We start from the raw sequence: 20,735 nt of genomic DNA, 5'->3' as shown, positions 1-20,735 counted from the left end.
CGTTTAGTGGCATAGTAATGTATAAACGTATTCCATTCAATCACTGCATTATGTGGAGTAACCGTGCCAATAACAGTAATTGTTTCCCTTTGACTTTGATGACTCCTGTGTCAAGGAAGGCACATGTCCTACGACAGGGTAAGTTACTCTGAAACAGCCAGTCTCACCCCTTTAGGCTCCTTGTGCAATGTACATTGTATTGATCAAGGTGAAAGACACACGCGCCAGAATTCTATCGCCACGGAATCGGAGCGGGCGAGGGGCAGACAGTGGAAATTTCCGCTCTCGGGTTGAGCGAAGCCGGAAAATCCCGCCCAGGATCTGTTCTAAAACTAGTGAAATCCTGAACTACGTTCGAGGAAATGCAGCAGGTCAGTGTGGTCCCTCCCAAAGGAGAAATACACCATTACCACCTGGCACTTTCTCAGCCAGTCCATGTCATGGACATGAGCCCACAGCTGACTGCCTTGAGGCACCAAAGGCTGGAATGCCAGGATATTCCACACTTGCCAGTTGACTTCTACCCTCCACAGCTTTTTGAGTTCCAGATTTCCACAACTCTTTGGGCGAGGAAATCTTCCTTGCATAATTTCTGAATGGCTTTGCTCCACTTTTAAGACTGCACTCCTTCTTCTGGACATCCTCCTCAGGAGAGGATTTTTTTTTCTCACTCTTTCTACCCCATTTAATTTTTAAATCAATTTATATCATTCCCCAATCTCCTATGCAACCCATTCTCCCAGCATACTCTTTTTTTACTGACACAAAAAAAGCCACCTACCATATCAAATCCATTAATCATCTTAAACACATCAAATATATCAAAACATACTTCATTCTGGAAGATTTCACAACATCTGTGTCCAGATAGAAACAAGCTCGCGAACAGAGATGTATTAACCATCCCATATACAACCACTATTACAGTGAAGCTAGCTTCAACCCAACCCATTCCCGCCATTTTCTGACCCAAATTAAACTGCACTTACCCTATGCATTCTTATTACCAATTTGTGGCAATAGTCTTGGTTTTCATCCGTGCCAACTTTCACGGGGAAATCCAGGTAGGATCTGGAAATTCCAGGCAGCAGGAAATGCATCATAGTCCACAGTTCCATCGGGGTATTTTGTAAAGGAGCTCCAATCAAAAGCAGGCGCTGCTGACTACAAAAACGGAAAGGTTGGCTGAACAACTCACCCGTTTGTATTCCATTATCATTCAAAAATGTAACTGACCAGAATTAAACACGTTAAAGTTTATTTATTAATCACAAGTAGGCTTAGAGTAACACCGCAATGAAGTTACTATGAAAATCCCCTAGTCGCCACACTCCAGCACCTGTTCGGGTACACTGAGTGAGAATTAAGCATGACAATGCACCTAACCAGCATGTCTTTTGGACTGTGGGAGGGAACCAGAGCACCCGGAGGAAACCCATGCAGACACAGGGGGAATGTGCAAACTCCACACAGATAGTGACCCAAGCCGGGAATCGAACCCAGGCCCCTGGTGCTGTGAGGCAGAAGTGCTATCCACTGTGCCGTTCTGTTGGAGCCTATCAAATGCTGGCCTAGTCAGCGATGCCCACACCCCATAAATGACTTAAACAAAACCTGGGACTCTCTGGTCTGTCTCACCAAAGCACTTAACTAATAAACTGACAATAAAGCTTGTGCTTTTTAAGAAGCAAGACAGACAGGAACAGGAGGAGCCATTCACCACCAAACCTGTTCTTTTCAATTAGATCATGGCTGATCTAAAGAGAACAAAGAACTAATAACAAAGTAAATTAAACCACAGGAACAGGCCCTTCGGCCTTCTAAGCCCATGCCGATCATGATGCCCTAACTAAACTAAAAAAAAAGAAACTTCCATTTACTCACCTTGGCCCTGTAACCCTTAATACAGTTCTCCACCAAAAATCTATCGACCAAAGTTTGTAACTTTCCAGTTGACTCCTATCTTCCACAGCTTTTTGAGGGATGTGAGTTCCAGATTTCCACAACTCTTCCACAATGCTTCCTCACATTATCTCTGTGTGATCTTGCTCCAATTTTAAGATTGTACCTCCTTCTTCTGGACTTCTCTCTCAAAACTGTTTCTCACTCGAATTGCCCCATTAAAATTTTTAATCAATTTATATCATCCCCCAATCTCCTATGCAACCCATTCTCACAGCGAAGAGAGATGCATTCCTTTGAATTAACCATCCCATAATGCAACCACCATTACAGTGAGGCTAGTTATCAAACAAATGCACATGACACAGACCTCTTAAGGTTGAATAGGGCTTCCCAGTGCCGTTCAGTAGTGTTCCTGAGCTGCTGGACTTCATCCAGTATAAGGTACTTCCACCTCTTCCTTCGGAAAGTTTGGTGGTCCTTTAGCAGCAGTTTGTATGAGGTGATACACACATGGAAGGAATTGGGCTCCGTCCAACACTACAAATGAGAAATGTGGAGTTAAGAGCTTTTATCAAAAAAAATGCAGCATATACTAAAACTCATATCAATGGAATTACTTAGAATTATGTAGCACAGTAACAGGTCATTCGGCCCTACTAGTCCAAGCTAGCACCCCACAAGCATCCTTACACCAAGTTTCATCTAAATTCATCAACGCAGTTTTCTATTGCTTTCTCCCGCATGTTTATCCAGCTTAAATGCTTCTATGCTCTTCACCTCAACCACTCCTTGGAATAGCAAGTTCTACATTCTCAGCACTTCCTATGTAAATAAGTTCCTCTTCAATTCTTTTGGAGTTCTTAGCAACTGTCTCATATTTATTATCCCTAGTTTTGGTCTCTACCCACAACTGAAAACATCTTCTTTATATCTACTTTATTGAACGCTCTAATAATTTAAAAAGACCACTATTGGGTCACTCCTCGGCCTTCACTTTTCTGGAGAAAAAGAAGCCCCTGGTGGTTCACTCTTGTAACACCAGGTTAAAGTCCAACAGGTTTATTTGGCAGCACAAGCTTTCGGAGCACTGCCCCTTAATCACCTGATGAAGGAGCGACACTTCGAAAGCTTGTGCTGCCAAATAAACCGATTGGACTTTAACCTGGTGTTGTGAGACTTCTTACTGTGCCCATCCCAGTCCAACGCCGACATCTCCACATCATGTTCACTCTTTCCCATTAGTTACAGCTGATGCAAATGAATTAATAAAACAATACCTCTCTTTTGACTCTGCGTTCTTTCCTCGTGCCAAAGTACATCATGATTTTGAGACCCGGACACCACCGTTTGAATTCCATTTCCCAATTAAGCATTTTACAAGTTCGCACCACAACAAGGTGTGGACCCCAGATGCCTTGAGATAGAAACATGGAAAGCACATTCAAATTTCTGGGCATCGCTGCACTAATGGATTCAAAATTTCTCTGTGCTAAATTAGCACAGTGCATTGATTGAACACTTATTTGAAGTTGGAAGCCAAACACAATCAGAACTTTAAAAAGAACAAAGATTCTTGCAAAAAAGAAAGACCATGAAACCACTCACTTCAAACTAAACTTAAAATCACCAAAAGAAAAATGAATAATGCATACTGTCAAATAAGGTCAATTCTGATGTAAGGTCACAGGTGCAACATTAATTTCTCTCCCTCTCTCAGATGCTAAATGATTTGCTGCCCATCATGACTAATTTTCCGCTCTTTCTTCACACACAAGGCAAACTGCTTAGTGCATGAATATGTGCAGAAGCCGCTTAAAGCATGAAGAGAGCTGACTGAAACTGTTCAATCTGCAGCACAGCAGCACAGTGGTTAGCACTGCTGCTTCGCAGCTCCAGGGACCTGGGTTCGATTCCCAGCTTGGGTCACTGTCTGTGTGGAGTTTGCACATTCTCCCCGTGTCTGTGTGGGTATCGTCCAGGCGCTCCGGTTTCCTCCCACAGTCCAAAGATGCGCGAGTTAGGTTGACTGGCCATGATAAATTGCTTCTTAGTGTCGCGGGATCCATAGGTTAGAGGGATTAGCGGGGTAAATACGTGGGGGTATGGGGATAAGGCCTGGGGTGGGATCATTGTCAGCGCAGACTCGATGGGCTGAATGGCCTCCTTCTGCACTGCAACGATTCTATGATTCAAAGGGGGCCTGGGAAGGAATGAGAGAGACATTATTTATAGAGGTAATAATTTTAACAAAGTTGAGAGTGATGGTCCAGTACTTAATCCTTCCATGATCACAAAAGTAAATCTAGGCTGACTCTCCCAGTGCAGTACAGAAGGAATGCTGCACTGTTAAAAGTGTCATTTTCAGGTGAGACATTAAACCTTCATCCCAACTGTCCTTTTAGGCAGAAGTGAGAGATCCCACAGCTTGTATTTGAAGAGCAGCAAAGGAGCCTCCCTCCCAAAGTGTCCTGGCCCTCAGCCTGCAATACTAAAAACAAATTATATGATCATTTATTCCACTGCGATTTGTGGAACTTTGCTGTGCACATATTGGCTGTTGTCTTTCTCTACATTGCAACACTGACCGCTTTTCAAAAGTACTTCGTGGCTATGCTGCGTCTGCAATGTCCTGAAGGCTTGAATGGCTCTGTATGATTGCAAGTTGTTGTGTTTAAAGAACAAAAATAGACCTACATTCATTCCGTAAATAGACTGAAAACAACATGAGAAAGGCCAGCCCACTGAGCCTGGTGTCACATCCAAACTGAGGTGACGCCAAGCAAGCTTACCTGTCCTCCCAAAACACAAGTGTAATTTTTCAACTCTTTGCACCAAAGCAATCAGATTGCAGCTCGTGTGCAGAAAAATATCCAGATCTGAGCTCTGCGTTTACCTTTCTTGCAACTGTCTTACCTTCATTTGCAGCGAGGTGTGCTAGAAAACCAATGATCTGCACAGTCTTGCCTAATCGCGAATCATCAGCCAAAATTCCATTCAGCTTTCTTCTGTGCAAAGCAGCGAGCCAATCGATGCCAATCTGCTGGTATTCCCGGAGAGTCCCATGAAGCAAGAAAGGAGCAGCATTTCTCACCTGTCAAGAGAAAAGGTTTGTACACTGAATACACCAGCGCATCAGAAAGACACTTTGCTGCCCAATCCTCCCAAGAAGGACAATTACCGAGGATGCATAACGAGCTGTGCCCTTTGGCAGGAGGGGTTCAGCAACAGCGGAAACCTCAGCAATGTCCTTTCTTGGCCTCCTCCCCTCGGCTGGATTGGTATTTACTCTCTCCACTGCCCTGTACTGGTCGACGCTCAGCAAGGAATCAATTGCCACCTCTTGCTCCTGACTGTCAAATTCAGCAGCAAACTCTTCTTCCATTTCTGAAACACAAGAGTCTCATTAGTATCCGCAATGAACTGAGCTGCAAAATATCAAGAGTGGTTTGTGCTCATTATACTGGAACGAGGAGAACTGCAGGAAACGAGCTTTACATTTACCATGCGCTGATCAAGTTGTATATTAATTCTACTCATTCACAAATCTTCTTTAGGAGATAACATACCTTCATCCTCCTCATAGTCGTCATCTTCACTATCGGAAGACTCTGGAGCTGGCCAGTTAAAGTTTTCTGAATAAGCACCAGCATACTGTTTAACAAGGTCCTCCAGAGGGATTTCAGCTGGAAACAAATTGACATAATAATTGCACTCAAAGATAGGAACATGATGCCATTCATCCCTGGAGGCTGCTCAACATTCATTAGACCATGGCTGATTTGTACCTGAACTTTATTTGCTTACTTCAGCTCCTTATCCATCAATACATCTATCCATCTAGGGTCTTGAAAATTCCTAATCACCTGCCAACAGCTACAGCCTACAGGGGGAGAGATTTACAGATTTCCACCACATTTCTCTCTTAATTTCTCTCTAATTCAAATGTTATATCCATTCATTTGTGATTCCCAGAGAAAATATTTTTCTATGGAGACCTCTACGATTTAAATACTTCAATGAGATGAACTTTCAACCATCTAAGCTCAAAGGAATACAAACTACGTTCATGCAACCCGTTTCATAATTTAACCTTCTTTTAAGCTCTGGTCTCAGTGACGAACCTCCATTGAATCCACCCCAAAGCTCGGGGAGGGGGCCCCTCAATTACCTTGTTTGGCTAAATCAGCCAGTTCAGTCTGATGGTCAACAACGCCTTCAATGGCCTCCTGTTCTTCGATTGTCTCCTCACAGTCTTCCACTGAAATGGAAGTCGGGAATACGGTTTTAGTTTCATCCGCAAGCAGACAGACCCTTTAATGGCAGATAAGAACATCCAATCCACAAACCTGCTTCCCCTGCGGTCTCAACCCCAGCAAATGAATCGGAGGCTCTCCTGTTGCTCTCACTGCCCAATGGATCCTAGCAATTAAAAATAAATAATTTCACACATCAGCATTTTTCATGTATTTTAACCATTACAAGGATCAAAATAAAAAATGTCAGCAGTAAAAGATGAAGTACTTCCCCATGTTGACAATACTAGATTTTTAAAAAAATACTGAAATCATTATATTAGTTGGTTTAATCCTTCTTCAAAATCTTTTTATACATACTGGACTGGACATTAGAAAAGCTTCTGTAACATCATGGTCTAACCAGTTTAGTATACAAATGATCCATTTGCAAACTTACTAGATCACTCAGTTTTTCTGACTTGGGCCATGGAGATACAGAGTTTTGACCTGAGAAGAAAATTGCCAAATATTACAAATACTCATAAAATTCATCCAGTCAATCAATAACTCTGATATATTTGCTCTTTGAACTTAAAACCCCCCACACATCAATCCAATAATTTAAGAGTCACAGAGTGTTTTTAAAAAACGCTGAACTATATTCTTAACCTCTGTTTGCGGATTCCTTCCGTAAATGTAGTGCTTTCCTCCGCTGCTCTTCCATATAAAGTTGCAATTTAACTTCTACAACCTGAAAAGAAAAAGCAAAATTTTAAAAGCAGTCTTTTCCCAATCTGCACACAAGGCATTTCCTGTATTAGGCTGTTTTGGGGAAAGGAATATTTTCTCGTAACCATGGCCTCCACCCAAGGAAGCAAATCTTCTACCCTAAAAGATTACACCCTCACATTCACAGTCAAGGGCTAGAAAACACAAACAACGGCATTTATGCGGTGCCTTTAATATAGAAAAACAGCTCAAGACAAATCAGAGACACAATTGGGTAGAAGTGGATGTTGCAGAGATATTAAGAGGATTGGCCAAAAGCTCAAAGGAGGGAGATAGCGAGACAGAGAGGTTTCAAATCAGAATGCAGAAAGTGCAGTGATAGCACAGTCTACAATTTCCATTAGGCTCCTTAAAGTGGTCTATCAGACACAGAAATTTCAATAAGCACAGGTAACTAGCCACTCCCCCAAATCCTCTGGACTTCCAAGATCATTTCTTTCCTCATCCCAACACCCAGCAAATGACTGATCAAGGTCAAACAGGTTAAAGAAACCAAATGCTGTGTTCACTTTACATGATCACATCACCACCTCGGGAATGATTCATAACTTCAGCCCCAGGTGCTGTGGCATCTGCCCTGTTGCAAAGATGTTTCGGAGTCCGTGAATCAGTTACCAGCTAACCTTCCCTAATAACTGAAAATCTAACAAGCAAACAGAACCTGTCAAATTCTAACACTTGATTACTCAGCCAAGCAACCACATAGATTACCTAGTTCCTGCACAACAGTAACGACTATTTGCATTAATAAAGTACTTTTTATGTAGTAAAATGTCTCAAAGCGCTTTATAGAAGTGGAGTCAATGGGAATCAGGGGGCAAACTCTCTGCTGGTTGGAGGTACACGTGGCACAAAGGAAGATGGTTGTGGTGGTTGGAAGTCAATCATCTCAGCTCCAGGACATCACTGCAGGAGTCCCTCAGGGTAGTGTCCTGGGCCCAACCTTCCTCAGCTGCTTCATCAATGGCCTTCCTTCCATCATAAGGTCAGAAGTGGGGATGTTTGCTGATGATTGCACAATGTCCAGCGCTATTTGAGATTCCTCAGAAACTGAAGCAGTTCATGTCCAAATGCAGTAAAACCTGGACAATATCCAGGCTTGGGCTGAAAAGTGCCCGGCAAGATTTGTGCTAGATTGATGCTTCAGCGTGATTTGGACAGGCTGAGCGTGTGGGCATTTGCATGGCAGATGCAGTATAATGTGGATAAATATGAGGTTATCCACTTTGGTAGCAATAATAGGAAGACAGATTATTACTTGAATGGGTGTAAATTGAGAGAGGTGGATACTCAGTGAGATCTTGGTGTCCTCGTGCATGAGTCGCTGAAAGTAAGCGCGCAGGTACAGCAGGCAGTAAAGGCGGCAAATGGTATGTTGGCCTTCATAGCGAGCGGATTTGAGTATAGGGATAGGGATGTTTTGCTGCAATTGTATAGGGGATTGGTGAGGCCCAACCTGGAATATTGTGTGCAGTTTTGCTGTCCTTGTCTGAGGAAGGATGTTCTTGCTATCGAGGGAGTACAGCGAAGATTTACCAGGCTGATTCCTGGGATGGCAGGCCTGTCATATGAGGAGGGACTAAGTCGGTTAGGATTATATTCACTGGAGTTTAGTAGAGTGAGAAGGGATCTCATAGAAACTTATAAAATTCTAACAGGGTTAGACAGGGTAGATTCAGAAAAAATGTTCCCAATGGTGCGGGGAGTCCAGAACTAGGGGTCATAGTTTGAGGATAAGGGGTAAACCTTTTAGAACTGAAGTGAGGATAAATTTCCTCACCCAGAAGATGGTGAATGTGTGGAATTCACTATCCCTGAATGTAGTTGAGGCAAAAATGTTGTTGGATTTCAAGAAGAAATTAGATATAGCTCTTGGGGCTAAAGGGATTAAGGGATATGGGGGGGGTGGGAAAATCAGAATACTCAATTCGATGTTCAGCCATGATCAAAATGAATGGTGGACCAGGCTCGAAGGGCCGAATGGTCTACTCCTGCTTCTAGTTTCTATGCCAGGCAATGACCATCTCAAACCAGATAGAATTAAACCATTGCCCCATGATAATCAATGGCATTAGCATTGATGAATCCCCACGATCAACATTACCATTGATCAGAAAATGAACTGGACCAGCCATATAAATACAGTGACTACAAGACTAGGAATCTTGTGACAAGTAACTCACCTCCTAACTTCCCATCCACAATGCACAAGTCAGGAGTGTGATGGAATACACTCTCCTTGTCTGGACGGTTGCAGCTACAACAACACTCGAAGCTCAACACCATCCAGGACAAGGCAGCTCACTTGATTGGCACCCCTTCCACTATCAGTGTGTACTCGGTGCAAAATGCACTGAGGCAATTCACCAAAGCTCCTTAAACAGCATTTTCCAAACCCATGTACATTACCATCTGGCAGGACAAGAGCAGCAGATGCACTGGAACACCACCACCTGGAAGTTCCCCTCCAATCCACTCACCATCCTGATTTGGAAATATATCAGCCGTTCCTTCACTGTCGCTGGGTCAAAATCCAGGAAATCCCTCCCTATAAGCACTGTGGATACACCTACACCGCATAGACTGCAGGAGTCCCAGAAGGCAGCTCACCACCACCTTCTCAAGGGCAATTAATGCTGGTCTAGTCAGTGAAGCCCACATCCCACAAATTTATTTGGAACTGAGTACACAACGGGGTTTTAAACAGGTCCTGAAAGCTTGGTTGAAGAGGTAGATTTTAAGGAAGATTCTAAAAGGAGCATAAGCAGAGTGATTCAGACAGGCAATGCTAGAACCTAGAGACCAGGCAGCTGAAGACAGAGCCACCAATTGTAGGGGTAATGTTAATTGGGGGGTGCTCAATGGTCTCTATGTGCTGCTGTCTCTGCAACATGCAGGATTAAACATCACCGAGAGATACTGGCACCAATTTTGTTTCAACAGCACTTTTAGACCCCTCAAAATGCCAAATAAGCACGACATGTTGACAGGCATGATTTGGGAATCCTGATAAGAGTTAATATTTCAGGTGACACTTCTGGCACTTGTTGGAACATATCTATATCATTGTGACTGATTAAAACTCAACAGATCTTAAGTAATCATGAATACTTAAAATATTTTACCTTTTCAATATTCCACCAGAATTGCAGTACATCCCTAGCAACCGAAGCAGCTTTGCGTCTTAGTTTGGCATGTTCTTCTCTTTTCGCTCTTTCTTCATTTAGCTTCTGTTCTTCATGATGGCGCACAACAGTTCGTGCAAGCTAGTCGCAAAGAAGGATTACTGAAGGCTGTGCTTTTTTAGAATCAATATCATAGATAATCTAAATTATAAAGTTAATAAAAACAGCTAGAAGAATTTATTGCACCTGTAAAATGCATGTTCCTTTCAAAGTTGCTGCTTATAATACTTAAATATACAATGCTAATGTTTACTGAGCTACAAAACATGAATCATGTTAATTTTAAAAATAAATAACTCACATTTACATTGTAGAATTTACACATAAACCATAAGACATAGGATCAGAAGGAGGCCATTAGGCCCATCGAGACTGATCCATTCAGTGAGATCATATCTAATATGATAATCCTCAACCCCACTTACCTGCCTTATCCCCATAACCCTTATTCCCTTACTGTGTGGGTTGGGTTGATTGGCCAGGCTAAATTGTCTCTGAGTGTCAGGGGGATTAGCAAGGTAAATACGTGGGGTAACGGGATAGGGCCTGGGTGGGACTGTTGTCGGTGTCGGCTGAATGGGCCAAATGGCCTCCTTTTGCACTGTAGGGATTCTATGAAACAGGCCATTCGGCTCAACAACCCATGCTTGTATTTTTGTGCCACACACAAACTTCCCCTCCCACTTTCTTCATCCTACCCCATCAGCATAACCTCTACACCTTTCACTTTTTTATGTATATCTTGCTTCCCCTTAAACGCATCTCTGCTATTTGACTGTTCCATAGAAACTAGTCACAACACCAGGTTAAAGTCTAACGGGTTTATTTGGTAGCACGAGCACAGAAACTATAGAATCCCTACAGTGCAGCAGGAGACTATTTGGCCCATCGAGTCGGCATCAAGTCTCTGAAGGGCATAGTACTCAGACCTACCGCCATCCTCATAACCCCGTGCATTTACCATGGCTAATCCACCTAACTTACACGTCTTTGGATACAAAGGGGCAATTTAGCATGGCCAATCCACCCAACCTGCACATCCCTGGACCATGGGAGGAAACTAGAGTACCTGGAGGAAACCCACACAAACACGGGGAGAACGTGCAAACTCCACACAGTCAACCAAGGCTAGAATTGAACCTGGGTCCCCGGCATTGCGAGGCAGCAGTGCTAACCACCATGCTGCCATGTCCTGTGCTCAATGTGGTAACGAGTTCCATATTCTCACTACTCTTTTTCTCCCCAGTTCTCTGTTGGATTTATTTATGACCATCTTATATTTCTGACTGATAATTTTGGACTTTTCCACAACTGGAAACATCTAGTCTACATTTACCTCATCAAACCATTCCATAATTGTAAAGACCTCTGTAAGGTGACAAAAGGTTTCTCAGTTCATGATAATTTAGACAGCGCTTTCACAACCTCAAACATTTCAAAGCACTTCAGGGCCAATTAACTACCTCCGAAGACTTCCAGGATCAAAATTCCTTTCTCAATCAGCACAACCAAAACCTGACCAACAGGCCAGTCACCTCATGCAGTTTATGGCACCTTGTAGTTTGCTAACTGGCTGGCGTGCTTACCCGTACAACAACAGTAAATGCACCTGAAAAACTGATTCCATGGTTGCAAGGTATCCTGAGAGATGTGATAACGGGCTTTAGATTTGTACATTCTTTGTTGTTTCCCATGAATGCACTCGAGGTCAGACGCAAGTTTACCTTTTTAGCAATGCCCATCTTCCACCTCCTTTCTTGAGCAAAATCTGCAGCCATCCACTGCATTTCCTCCAGCAGATAGTCCCAGTGAGATTTCGGCCGTGGTGCTTCCTGAAGTCGTGGCAGTCTTCTCACTGACCACAATCCCTCTTTCCTAAGTTCAGCAATTCGTTGGTGTATCTGATTTTCCTATTAATGAAAAGGGTTGAATTAACAGCGTCCATGTAGGGCTATGGGGATTGGAGCGAAGGAGTAGGGATGATTAAATACTTCTTTCGGAGAGCCTTCACATGCAAATGGACGGAATGCGACACATGATTCTATAACAACACACCAGCTGGTTTAATGAGTGGACAGTGCACCCTTTCAACTCTCAAACTAAGTTCAGAACAAGTCGTCTCTTTGCTGCTTCGGAAGTGAAATCAGTCACAAACTGCTCACTGCTGCTACAGTGCACTTGCTCAGGTCTTGGAAGTCACATGTAACATTTCCATGAATATACAGCACCCCAGATTTATTGATACCAGCAGATCTTGGTGTTGTGATTCATTAGCTAACAAACAACAAGGCAACCAGCCAGCCACAAAATAACACTTGCACAGACTCAGCTTGCATTCCCTCGAACTCAGAAGATTGACGGTCGATCTGACTGGAGTGTTTACGAGTAAAGGATTTGATGGGGCTGAATGAAATGAACCAAATTTCTCTGGTAGAGAGCCCAGAGCAAAGGGGCAAAACCTTAAAATTAGAGATGGGCTATTCAGGAGTGATATCAAGAAGCACTTCTTGAGAGAGGGAAAAGAGGGTCAAAGAATGGCTGGAAGGGACAGAGAGAAAAAGAAAACCTAAGGATGAGCGAAGAATCAAGACTAGACATTACAAAGATAGAAAAAAGATTAAACTAAAGGCTCTGTATCCAAATGCACGTAGCATTCATAAAGTAAACAAATTAATAGCACACATTGAAGTAAATAAATATGAATATTGAGGGGTACATGATATTCAACAAGAATAGGAAACTAGGTAAAGGTGGAGGAGTTGCACTGTTAATTAAGGGTGGCATTGGTACAATAGAGTTGACTTTGGTTCAGGAAATCAGGACGTGGAATCAGTTTGGGTCAGGGTGAGGAATTGTAGGAGAAAGGGGTCACGAGTCGGAGTGGTTTACAGGCCCCCTAACTGCAATGTAGGACAAAGTATACAATAAGAAATATCGGGTGCTTGTGATAAAGGTATGGTATAATCTTGGGCGACCTTAAACACACATAACTGGAAAAATCAGATTGGCAGTAGTAGCCTGGATGAAGAGTTCTCAGAATGCTTTCAAGATAGTTTCTTAGAACAGCATATTCTGGCACTAACCAGAGACTTAGTATTCTGTAATGTGACAAGATTAATTAATGACCTCAGGCTGTAGCAACCACAATATGATTGAATTTTACATCCCGTTTGAAAGGGAGAAGAGCGAGTTCAAGACTTGTATTTTAAACTTAAATAAAGGCAACCATGTGGGCATGAAAGCTGAGCTAGCTGAAGTGAACTGGGATACTAGGGTAGGGCATAAACCAATAGAGAAGCAGCGGCAGACGTTTAAGGGGATACTTCAACATACTCAGAAGTATATTCCTGCTGGAAAGAAAAAAAAATAAAGGGAGGACCCACTATCCATGTTTAACTCAAGAAGTTAAGGAAAGTATCAAACTTAAGGAAAAACATGTAACTGTGCAACGATAAGTGGCAGGTCAGAATATAAATAATCAGAGTGACTAAAAAGTTAATCGGAGGAAAGAAACGAGAGTACAGTAGAAAGCTAGCTATGGATGTTAAAATAGATAGCAAGGGTTTTTGTGGGTACTTAAACAAGAAATGGGTAAGTAAAGTGAACTTTGGTCCTCTGGAGAGTGAGACTGGGGAGTTAATCATAAATAAGAAGGAAATGGTGGACAAAATAACAAATATCTTACTTCTGTCTTCATTATCGAAGGTACAAGAAACATTCCAGTAATCTATCTTGTTGCAACACATGCTGTGGGTAAAGGGGAGCATGTAGATGTGTTGCACTTGAATTTCCAGAAGGCAGTTGATAAGGTGCCACATAGAAATCATAGAAACCCTACAGTGCAGAAGGAGGCCATTCGGCCTCCTTATATATCAAATATAATTGCAAAAATGAAGCTCATGGTGTAAAGAGCAACATATTAGCCTGGATTGAAGATTGGTGGCTGGCAGAATATAGAGTATGCATAAATGGGCCTTTGTCTGATTGGCAGGATGTGATGAGTGGAGATCCGCATGAGTCTGTGCTGCGGCCTCAATTTTTTACAATTAACATAAATGACTTGGATAAGGGAAGGGAAGGCAATGGCTAAATTTGCAGATGACACAAAGACTCGTAGGAAAGCATGTTGTGGAGGCAACATACGGAATTTGCAGATGGATCTCGACAGGTTGAGTGAGTGAACAAAACTCTGGCAGATGGAGCATAATGCAGGAAAATGTGAAGTCGTTAACTTTGGCAGGAAAAATAAAAAAAGCAGAGTATTGCTTAAATGGAAATGACTACAGAATACAGAGGTGTTGCATGCGTGAGTCACAATAGGTTAGTAAGCAGGTGTAGTATGTAATCAAGAAGATTAATGGAATGTTATCTCTATTACGAGAGAAATTGAACATAAAAGGACTTTATGCTTCAGTTATACAGGGCATTGTGTGCAGTTTTGGTCTCCTTATTTAAGGATGTAAACTTGTTGGAGGCAGTTCAGAGGAGGTCAACGGCACAATAGCGTGGGCGGCACGGTAGCACAGTGGTTAGCACTGCTGCTTCACATCTCCAGGGACCTGGGTTCGATTCCCGGCTTAGGTCACTGTCTGTGTGGAGTTTGCACATTCTCCTCGTGTCTGCGTGGGTTTCCTCCGGGTGCTCCGGTTTCTTCCCACAGTCCGAAGATGTGCTGGTTAGGTTGATTGGCCATGCTAAAATTGCCCCTTAGTGTCCCGGGATGCGTAGATTAGAGGGATTAGCGGGTAAAATATGTAGGGATATGGGGGTAGGGCCTGGGTGGGATTGTGGTCGGTGCAGACTCGATGGGCCGAATGGCCTCTTTCTGTACTGTAGGGTTTCTATGATTTCTATGAACTAAATTGATACCTGGAATGGGTTGTCGTATGATAGGTTGGAAAGCCTGGGCTCGTTTCCACTGGAGTTTAGAAGAGTGAAGGATGACTTGATTAAGGTATTTATTCCTGAATGGTATTGACAAGGTGGATGTCAGAGGGATGCTTCTTCTTGTGGGTGAGTCCAGAACTACAGGCCACTGTTTTAACATCAGAGGTGGCCCTTTTAGGACAGAGATGAGGAGAAATTTTCTCTGAGGGCTGTGCAATTTTGGATGCCTCCACCTCTGAAGGCGGTAGAAGTAGGGTCACTGTATATTAATACGGCAAAGGTAGATAAGATTCCCTTTATTGGGGATAGAACGTGGAACTCAATTCTTATTGAATGTGGAATAGGCTCAAAGGGCCTACTTCTGCTCCTATTTCAGATGTTTGCCTGAAGGGTAGCAGAAATCTGGAACACTCTCTCTTCCAGAAAGCTGTTCAATTCAAAATTTCAAAATGAAGATTGCTAAATCTTCGTTAGGCAAATGGTATCAAGGGTTACGGATCCAAAGGCGGACACTTGGAGTCAAGATACTGGTCAACTTGACCTAGCTGAAGGGCTGAATCTCCGTCTTGTGTTCCCATGTTCCTATATGTCAGTGCAAATAGGTCCAAACGTCCTGAGCTTCGAGATAGCCAGGTTTGAGAATGTGGGGTTGCGGATTACCTGCACTGGTGGAGATAAATCCAAGCATAAAACTGCAGTCTAAGTCATTAATTGGTGATGTCACATGTTGAAACACTGGTGCAATACAGAGGGGTGACCCAATGCATGGCTCGCATTCAGCACCGCAGCCCTGGAAATATTGCTCCTAAAGCCCAGATAGTTCAGTGTTCCTTGAAGTGAAACCTCTTTCATGTTCTATTTGAATTTTATGGAGGTTTGGAAAAGGCTATCACCTTATTGATATACAACAAATCTTTTGCAACTTGAGATCTTTGCAGAATAAAGGGATGTGGATTTAAACTTGTCACTTCCAAGGCTCTGCAACCCTTGATGGCATCTATGTACAGGGAATCCATGTCTGAAACTGGGGTCGCAGCACACTGTTGAATGGGAACAGAGAATGTTGTATCCCTATAAATAACCTGCGCACTGAGCCTGGCCTGGGATTTAGAAGTCTAATTGTTCAAGTGTAATAAAGAATTGCTCTGCAGATCAACCCCCACCAATAATATTCCACTGTCTAAAATATTCTAGGCAAGAATTTTAACAACACCAGGTTAAAGTCCAACAGGTTTATTTGGTAGTAAATGCCATTAGCTTTCGGAGCGCTGCTCCTTCATCAGATGGAGTGGAAATCTGCTCTCAAACAGGGCACAGAGACACAAAATCAAGTTACAGAATACTGATTAGAATGCGAATCTCTACAGCCAACCAGGTCTTAAAGTTACAGACAATGTGAGTGGAGGGAGCATCAAGCACAGGCCAAAGAGATGTGTATTGTCTCCAGACAGGACAGCCAGTGAGATTCTGCAACAAACCTGTTGGACTTTAACCTGGTGTTGTTAAAACTCTTACTGTGTTTACCTTAGTCCAACGCCGACATCTCCACATCATAAAATATTCTACACTGCTTCACTTTCTCCAGCACTTCTATTCCTACCCACATTGAATTGTCAATCTACAAAATGCCCATGTGCTTAATACCTTGTTGGTGTGGCATACTGATACTAGGTCAGAGACCTAACTCTTCAAGCGATGAATAGAACACGCGTGTACAACCACGTCCTATCCACTTAAAGAATTCTGATTTTTTAAAATTTCAAGTTTAACTTATTTCTGCAACAGCACTTGACACCAAAGAACAGCAGGACCAAGAGAATGCATGCCAGTAGAATAACCTCCTCTAGCTTCCTTTCCAAAGCAGCAATTATATTAAACTAACCTTCCAGCACACTACAAGCAATAAAATGTATATCACATTCTTAAACTAAAATTGGACAATTAGTGCAGAAACAAGCCATTTGCACAACTGGTCTGTGACGGCGTTTATGTTCCACACAAGCCTGCTCCCACCTTTTTGTGCCTCCCCTTAGCGTATCTTTCCATTCGCTTCCTTCTTACGTTCAAGCTAAACAATCAGGTTATATCACCAGTTTTGCCGCCTTAATAATCAACATTTTTAAAATCATTCGGTTGAAGAAATTCATTACAAACTGAACACAAGGGATTAAACAGCTAAATTACAAGCCATTGTTCCTACCTGTTTGACTTGTTCCACAACTTTATCTTGTGCGTTTGAGGTGCTATCCTGTGAAACTGGTGATGTACTCTGTAATACCGCTTGGGTTTTAGGTGGTGCTGTGACAGATAAGCTAACCAGCCCCACTTGCTTGGACTGCGAGATTGGTGACACTGGCCTGGTTGCAGCCAGGGGAGTCCTATTAGTCAATGTTTGATGGACAGAAGCAGAGGATATTGTCCCTGAAAGGGTCATTTGTGGCACGGATGAGGTAGGCAGTGAATTGGCAATCAATCGTTGGCATGCCTGGCCAGAGTCGCTTGTCGATCGCATCAGCGTCACAGTCTGCAAAATCAGAAGTGCAAGAACATAATGGTCAGAAGACAAGCGTTCATATTTTCTACAGATCAGCGAAGTATTTGTATAAATACTGCTTGCATTACTCTAGCACTCACAGGCAAGTTCACAGGCACCTCAAGAGTGCTATACACAAGGTAGCGCATTAATGAATGGACACCAAATCAGGAGGAAAAGAAGCAGTAATTGCATGGTCAGAAAGGATGGTCTAAAGAAGTTTTCCATAGGGGAGCTAGTGGAGACTCTCCAAAGCACAGGGACAAGGTGGCTAAATGTGCACACACCAAGACGGAACATAGAAGCAGACTGGCAAAATTAAGTGGCATATATCTGACAAATGAATTACAATATTGAAAAACGTGACGTGATGCATTTTGGCAGGTTGATCAAGAAGGATGCATACTCCCCGAACATCGAGTAGAGGAGCAAATCATAGAATCCTACAGTGCAGAAGGAGGCCATTCGGCCCATCCAGTCAGCACCGACCACAATCCCTCCCAGGTCCTATCCCCATAACCCTATGAATTTACCCTAGCTAGTCTCTCTTACACTAAGGGGCAATTTAGCATGGCCAATCCAACTAACTCGTACATCTTTGGACTGTGGGAGGAAACCCACGTAGACATGGGGAGAATGTGCAAACTCCATACAGTCAGTCACCCAAACCAGGAATTGAACTCGGGTCGCTGGCGCTATGAGGCAGCAGTGCTAACCACTGTGCCACCATGCCACCCTGGGCCTCCAAATGATAAATCACTAAAAATAACTACACAGTTTCCTTTTTTCTTAAGTTTATAGGGTGCAGGCACACAGATGGAGGAGACACTGAAACTGATACCAATATTAAACATCAAAACAGATATCGATTCTAACATACTAATAACATATGCATATCTCACACAGGATCTTCTATTTCTAGTTCTGCACAGCAAGTTCTGATACTTAAAAGGAAGGTTTGTACATAACCAGAAAGACAAAAACAGATTACATGTTCTTAGGCTTGAGAGAGCATGATTGCGCAATTATTACATGTGGATAATTTTTTGGAATGTGCCAACACATGGCATGACACATATTGATTAAAGTGAAACCTACAGAAGGAAAGGAGATTGTGGAACTGCAAGAAAGGGGTGTGGCACCAATCATTAGAGGAGGAAGGAATTTGGGTTGTGTGGATCCTGATGAGTCCTTTTCTCGTTCATCACTTTTGTTCTTTATTCAATTGACCATCAAAATGAAAAGTTTAGCCAAGTTGAAAAGTTACTTAGTCTAAGTCTTGGGATTGGAACTGATAATATACTGGTATGGATTGAGAATTTGGTTAGCAGACAGAAAGCAGGAATAAATGGGGCATTCTCAGGATGGCAAGCTGTTAGCAACCTTTATAAATGATTTGGATGTGGGGACCAACTGTAATATTTTTAAACTGCCCGATGACACAAAACTAGGTGGGGGTGCAAGTTTCGAGGAGGATGCAAAGAGGCTTCAAGGGGATTTAGACAGGTTAAGTGAGTGGGTAAGAACATGGCAGATGCAATATGTGAGTAAGTGTTAAGTTATCCACTTTGGCAGAAAAAAAACAGCATGGCAGAATATTTCTTAAATAGCAAGAGGTTTGGAAGTGTTGATGCCCAAAGAGGTGTGGGTGTCCTTGTTCAGGAGTCACTAAAAGCTAGCATGCAGGTACTGCAAGTAATTAGTGAGTCAAATGATATGCCGGCCTTCATCACAAAGTGATTTCAGTATAGGAGTAAAGATGCCTTGCTGCAATTGTATAGAGGCTTGGTGAGACCATATAAGAACATAAGAACATAAGAAATAGGAGCAGGAGTAGGCCATCTAGCCCCTCGAGCCTGCCCCGCCATTCAATAAGATCATGGCTGATCTGACGTGGATCAGTACCACTTACCCGCCTGATCCCCATAACCCTTAATTCCTTTACCGCTCAGGAATCCATCCATCCGCGCTTTAAACATATTCAGCGAGGTAGCCTCCACCACCTCAGAGGGCAGAGAATTCCAGAGATTCACCACCCTCTGGGAGAAGAAGTTCCTCCTCAACTCTGTCTTAAACCGACCCCCCTTTATTTTGAGGCTGTGTCCTCTAGTTTTAACTTCCTTGCTAAGTGGAAAGAATCTCTCCGCCTCCACCCTATCCAGCCCCCGCATTATCTTATAAGTCTCCATAAGATCCCCCCTCATCCTTCTAAACTCCAACGAGTACAAACCCAATCTCCTCAGCCTCTCCTCATAATCCAAACCCCTCATCTCCGGTATCAACCTGGTGAACCTTCTCTGCACTCCCTCCAATGCCAATATATCCTTCCTCATATAAGGGGACCAATACTGCACACAGTATTCCAGCTGCGGCCTCACCAATGCCCTGTACAGGTGCATCAAGACATCCCTGCTTTTATATTCTATCCCCCTCGCAATATAGGCCAACATCCCATTTGCCTTCTTGATCACCTGTTGTACCTGCAGACTGGGCTTTTGCGTCTCATGCACAAGGACCCCCAGGTCCCTTTGCACGGTAGCATGTTTTAATTTGTTTCCATTGAGATAGTAATCCCATTTGTTATTATTTCCTCCAAAGTGTATAACATCGCATTTATCAACGTTATACTCCATTTGCCATATCCTCGCCCACTCACTCAGCCTGTCCAAATCTCTCTGCAGATCTTCTCCGTCCTCCACACGATTCACTTTTCCACTTATCTTTGTGTCGTCTGCAAACTTCGTTACCCTACACTCCGTCCCCTCCTCCAGATCATCTATATAAATGGTAAACAGTTGCGGCCCGAGTACCGATCCCTGCGGCACGCCACTAGTTACCTTCCTCCAACCGGAAAAACACCCATTTATTCCGACTCTTTGCTTCCTGTCGGATAGCCAGTCCCCAGTCCACTTTAACACACTACCCCCAACTCCGTGTGCCCTAATCTTCTTCAGCAGCCTTTTATGGGGCACCTTATCAAACGCCTTTTGGAAATCCAAAAACACCGCATCCACCGGTTCTCCTCCATCAACCGCCCTCGTCACATCTTCATAAAAATCCAACATGTTCGTCAAGCACGACTTTCCCCTCATGAATCCATGCTGCGTCTGATTGATCGAACCATTTCTATCCAGATGCCCTGCTATCTCCTCTTTAATAATGGATTCCAGCATTTTCCCTACTACAGACGTTAAGCTGACC

General features: G+C 43.1%; 1 protein-coding gene across 12 annotated transcripts in view; it reads right to left on the bottom strand.

The window, feature by feature from the left end:
* ep400 (E1A binding protein p400) overlaps positions 1-20,735 on the bottom strand; it is a 141,041-nt gene that overhangs the window by 76,346 nt on the left and 43,960 nt on the right. For all 12 annotated transcript variants that reach the window (XM_078227158.1, XM_078227162.1, XM_078227159.1 and 9 more), the window contains 13 exons: positions 17,202-17,525; positions 11,839-12,024; positions 10,055-10,195; positions 6,810-6,891; positions 6,598-6,647; positions 6,252-6,324; positions 6,074-6,163; positions 5,472-5,588; positions 5,084-5,289; positions 4,819-4,996; positions 3,183-3,319; positions 2,273-2,442; positions 990-1,164 (listed from right to left, as the gene is read on the bottom strand). In XM_078227158.1, coding sequence (XP_078083284.1) covers positions 990-1,164; positions 2,273-2,442; positions 3,183-3,319; positions 4,819-4,996; positions 5,084-5,289; positions 5,472-5,588; positions 6,074-6,163; positions 6,252-6,324; positions 6,598-6,647; positions 6,810-6,891; positions 10,055-10,195; positions 11,839-12,024; positions 17,202-17,525 — 1,929 coding nt within the window. The remainder of the gene's footprint in view (positions 1-989; positions 1,165-2,272; positions 2,443-3,182; positions 3,320-4,818; positions 4,997-5,083; positions 5,290-5,471; positions 5,589-6,073; positions 6,164-6,251; positions 6,325-6,597; positions 6,648-6,809; positions 6,892-10,054; positions 10,196-11,838; positions 12,025-17,201; positions 17,526-20,735) is intronic.

Source organism: Mustelus asterias, chromosome 13 (genome assembly GCF_964213995.1).
Source record: "Mustelus asterias chromosome 13, sMusAst1.hap1.1, whole genome shotgun sequence".
Taxonomy (NCBI): domain Eukaryota; kingdom Metazoa; phylum Chordata; class Chondrichthyes; order Carcharhiniformes; family Triakidae; genus Mustelus; species Mustelus asterias.
Note: the sequence above shows the minus strand (reverse complement) of the source record. Positions and strands in the feature narration are given on the sequence as shown.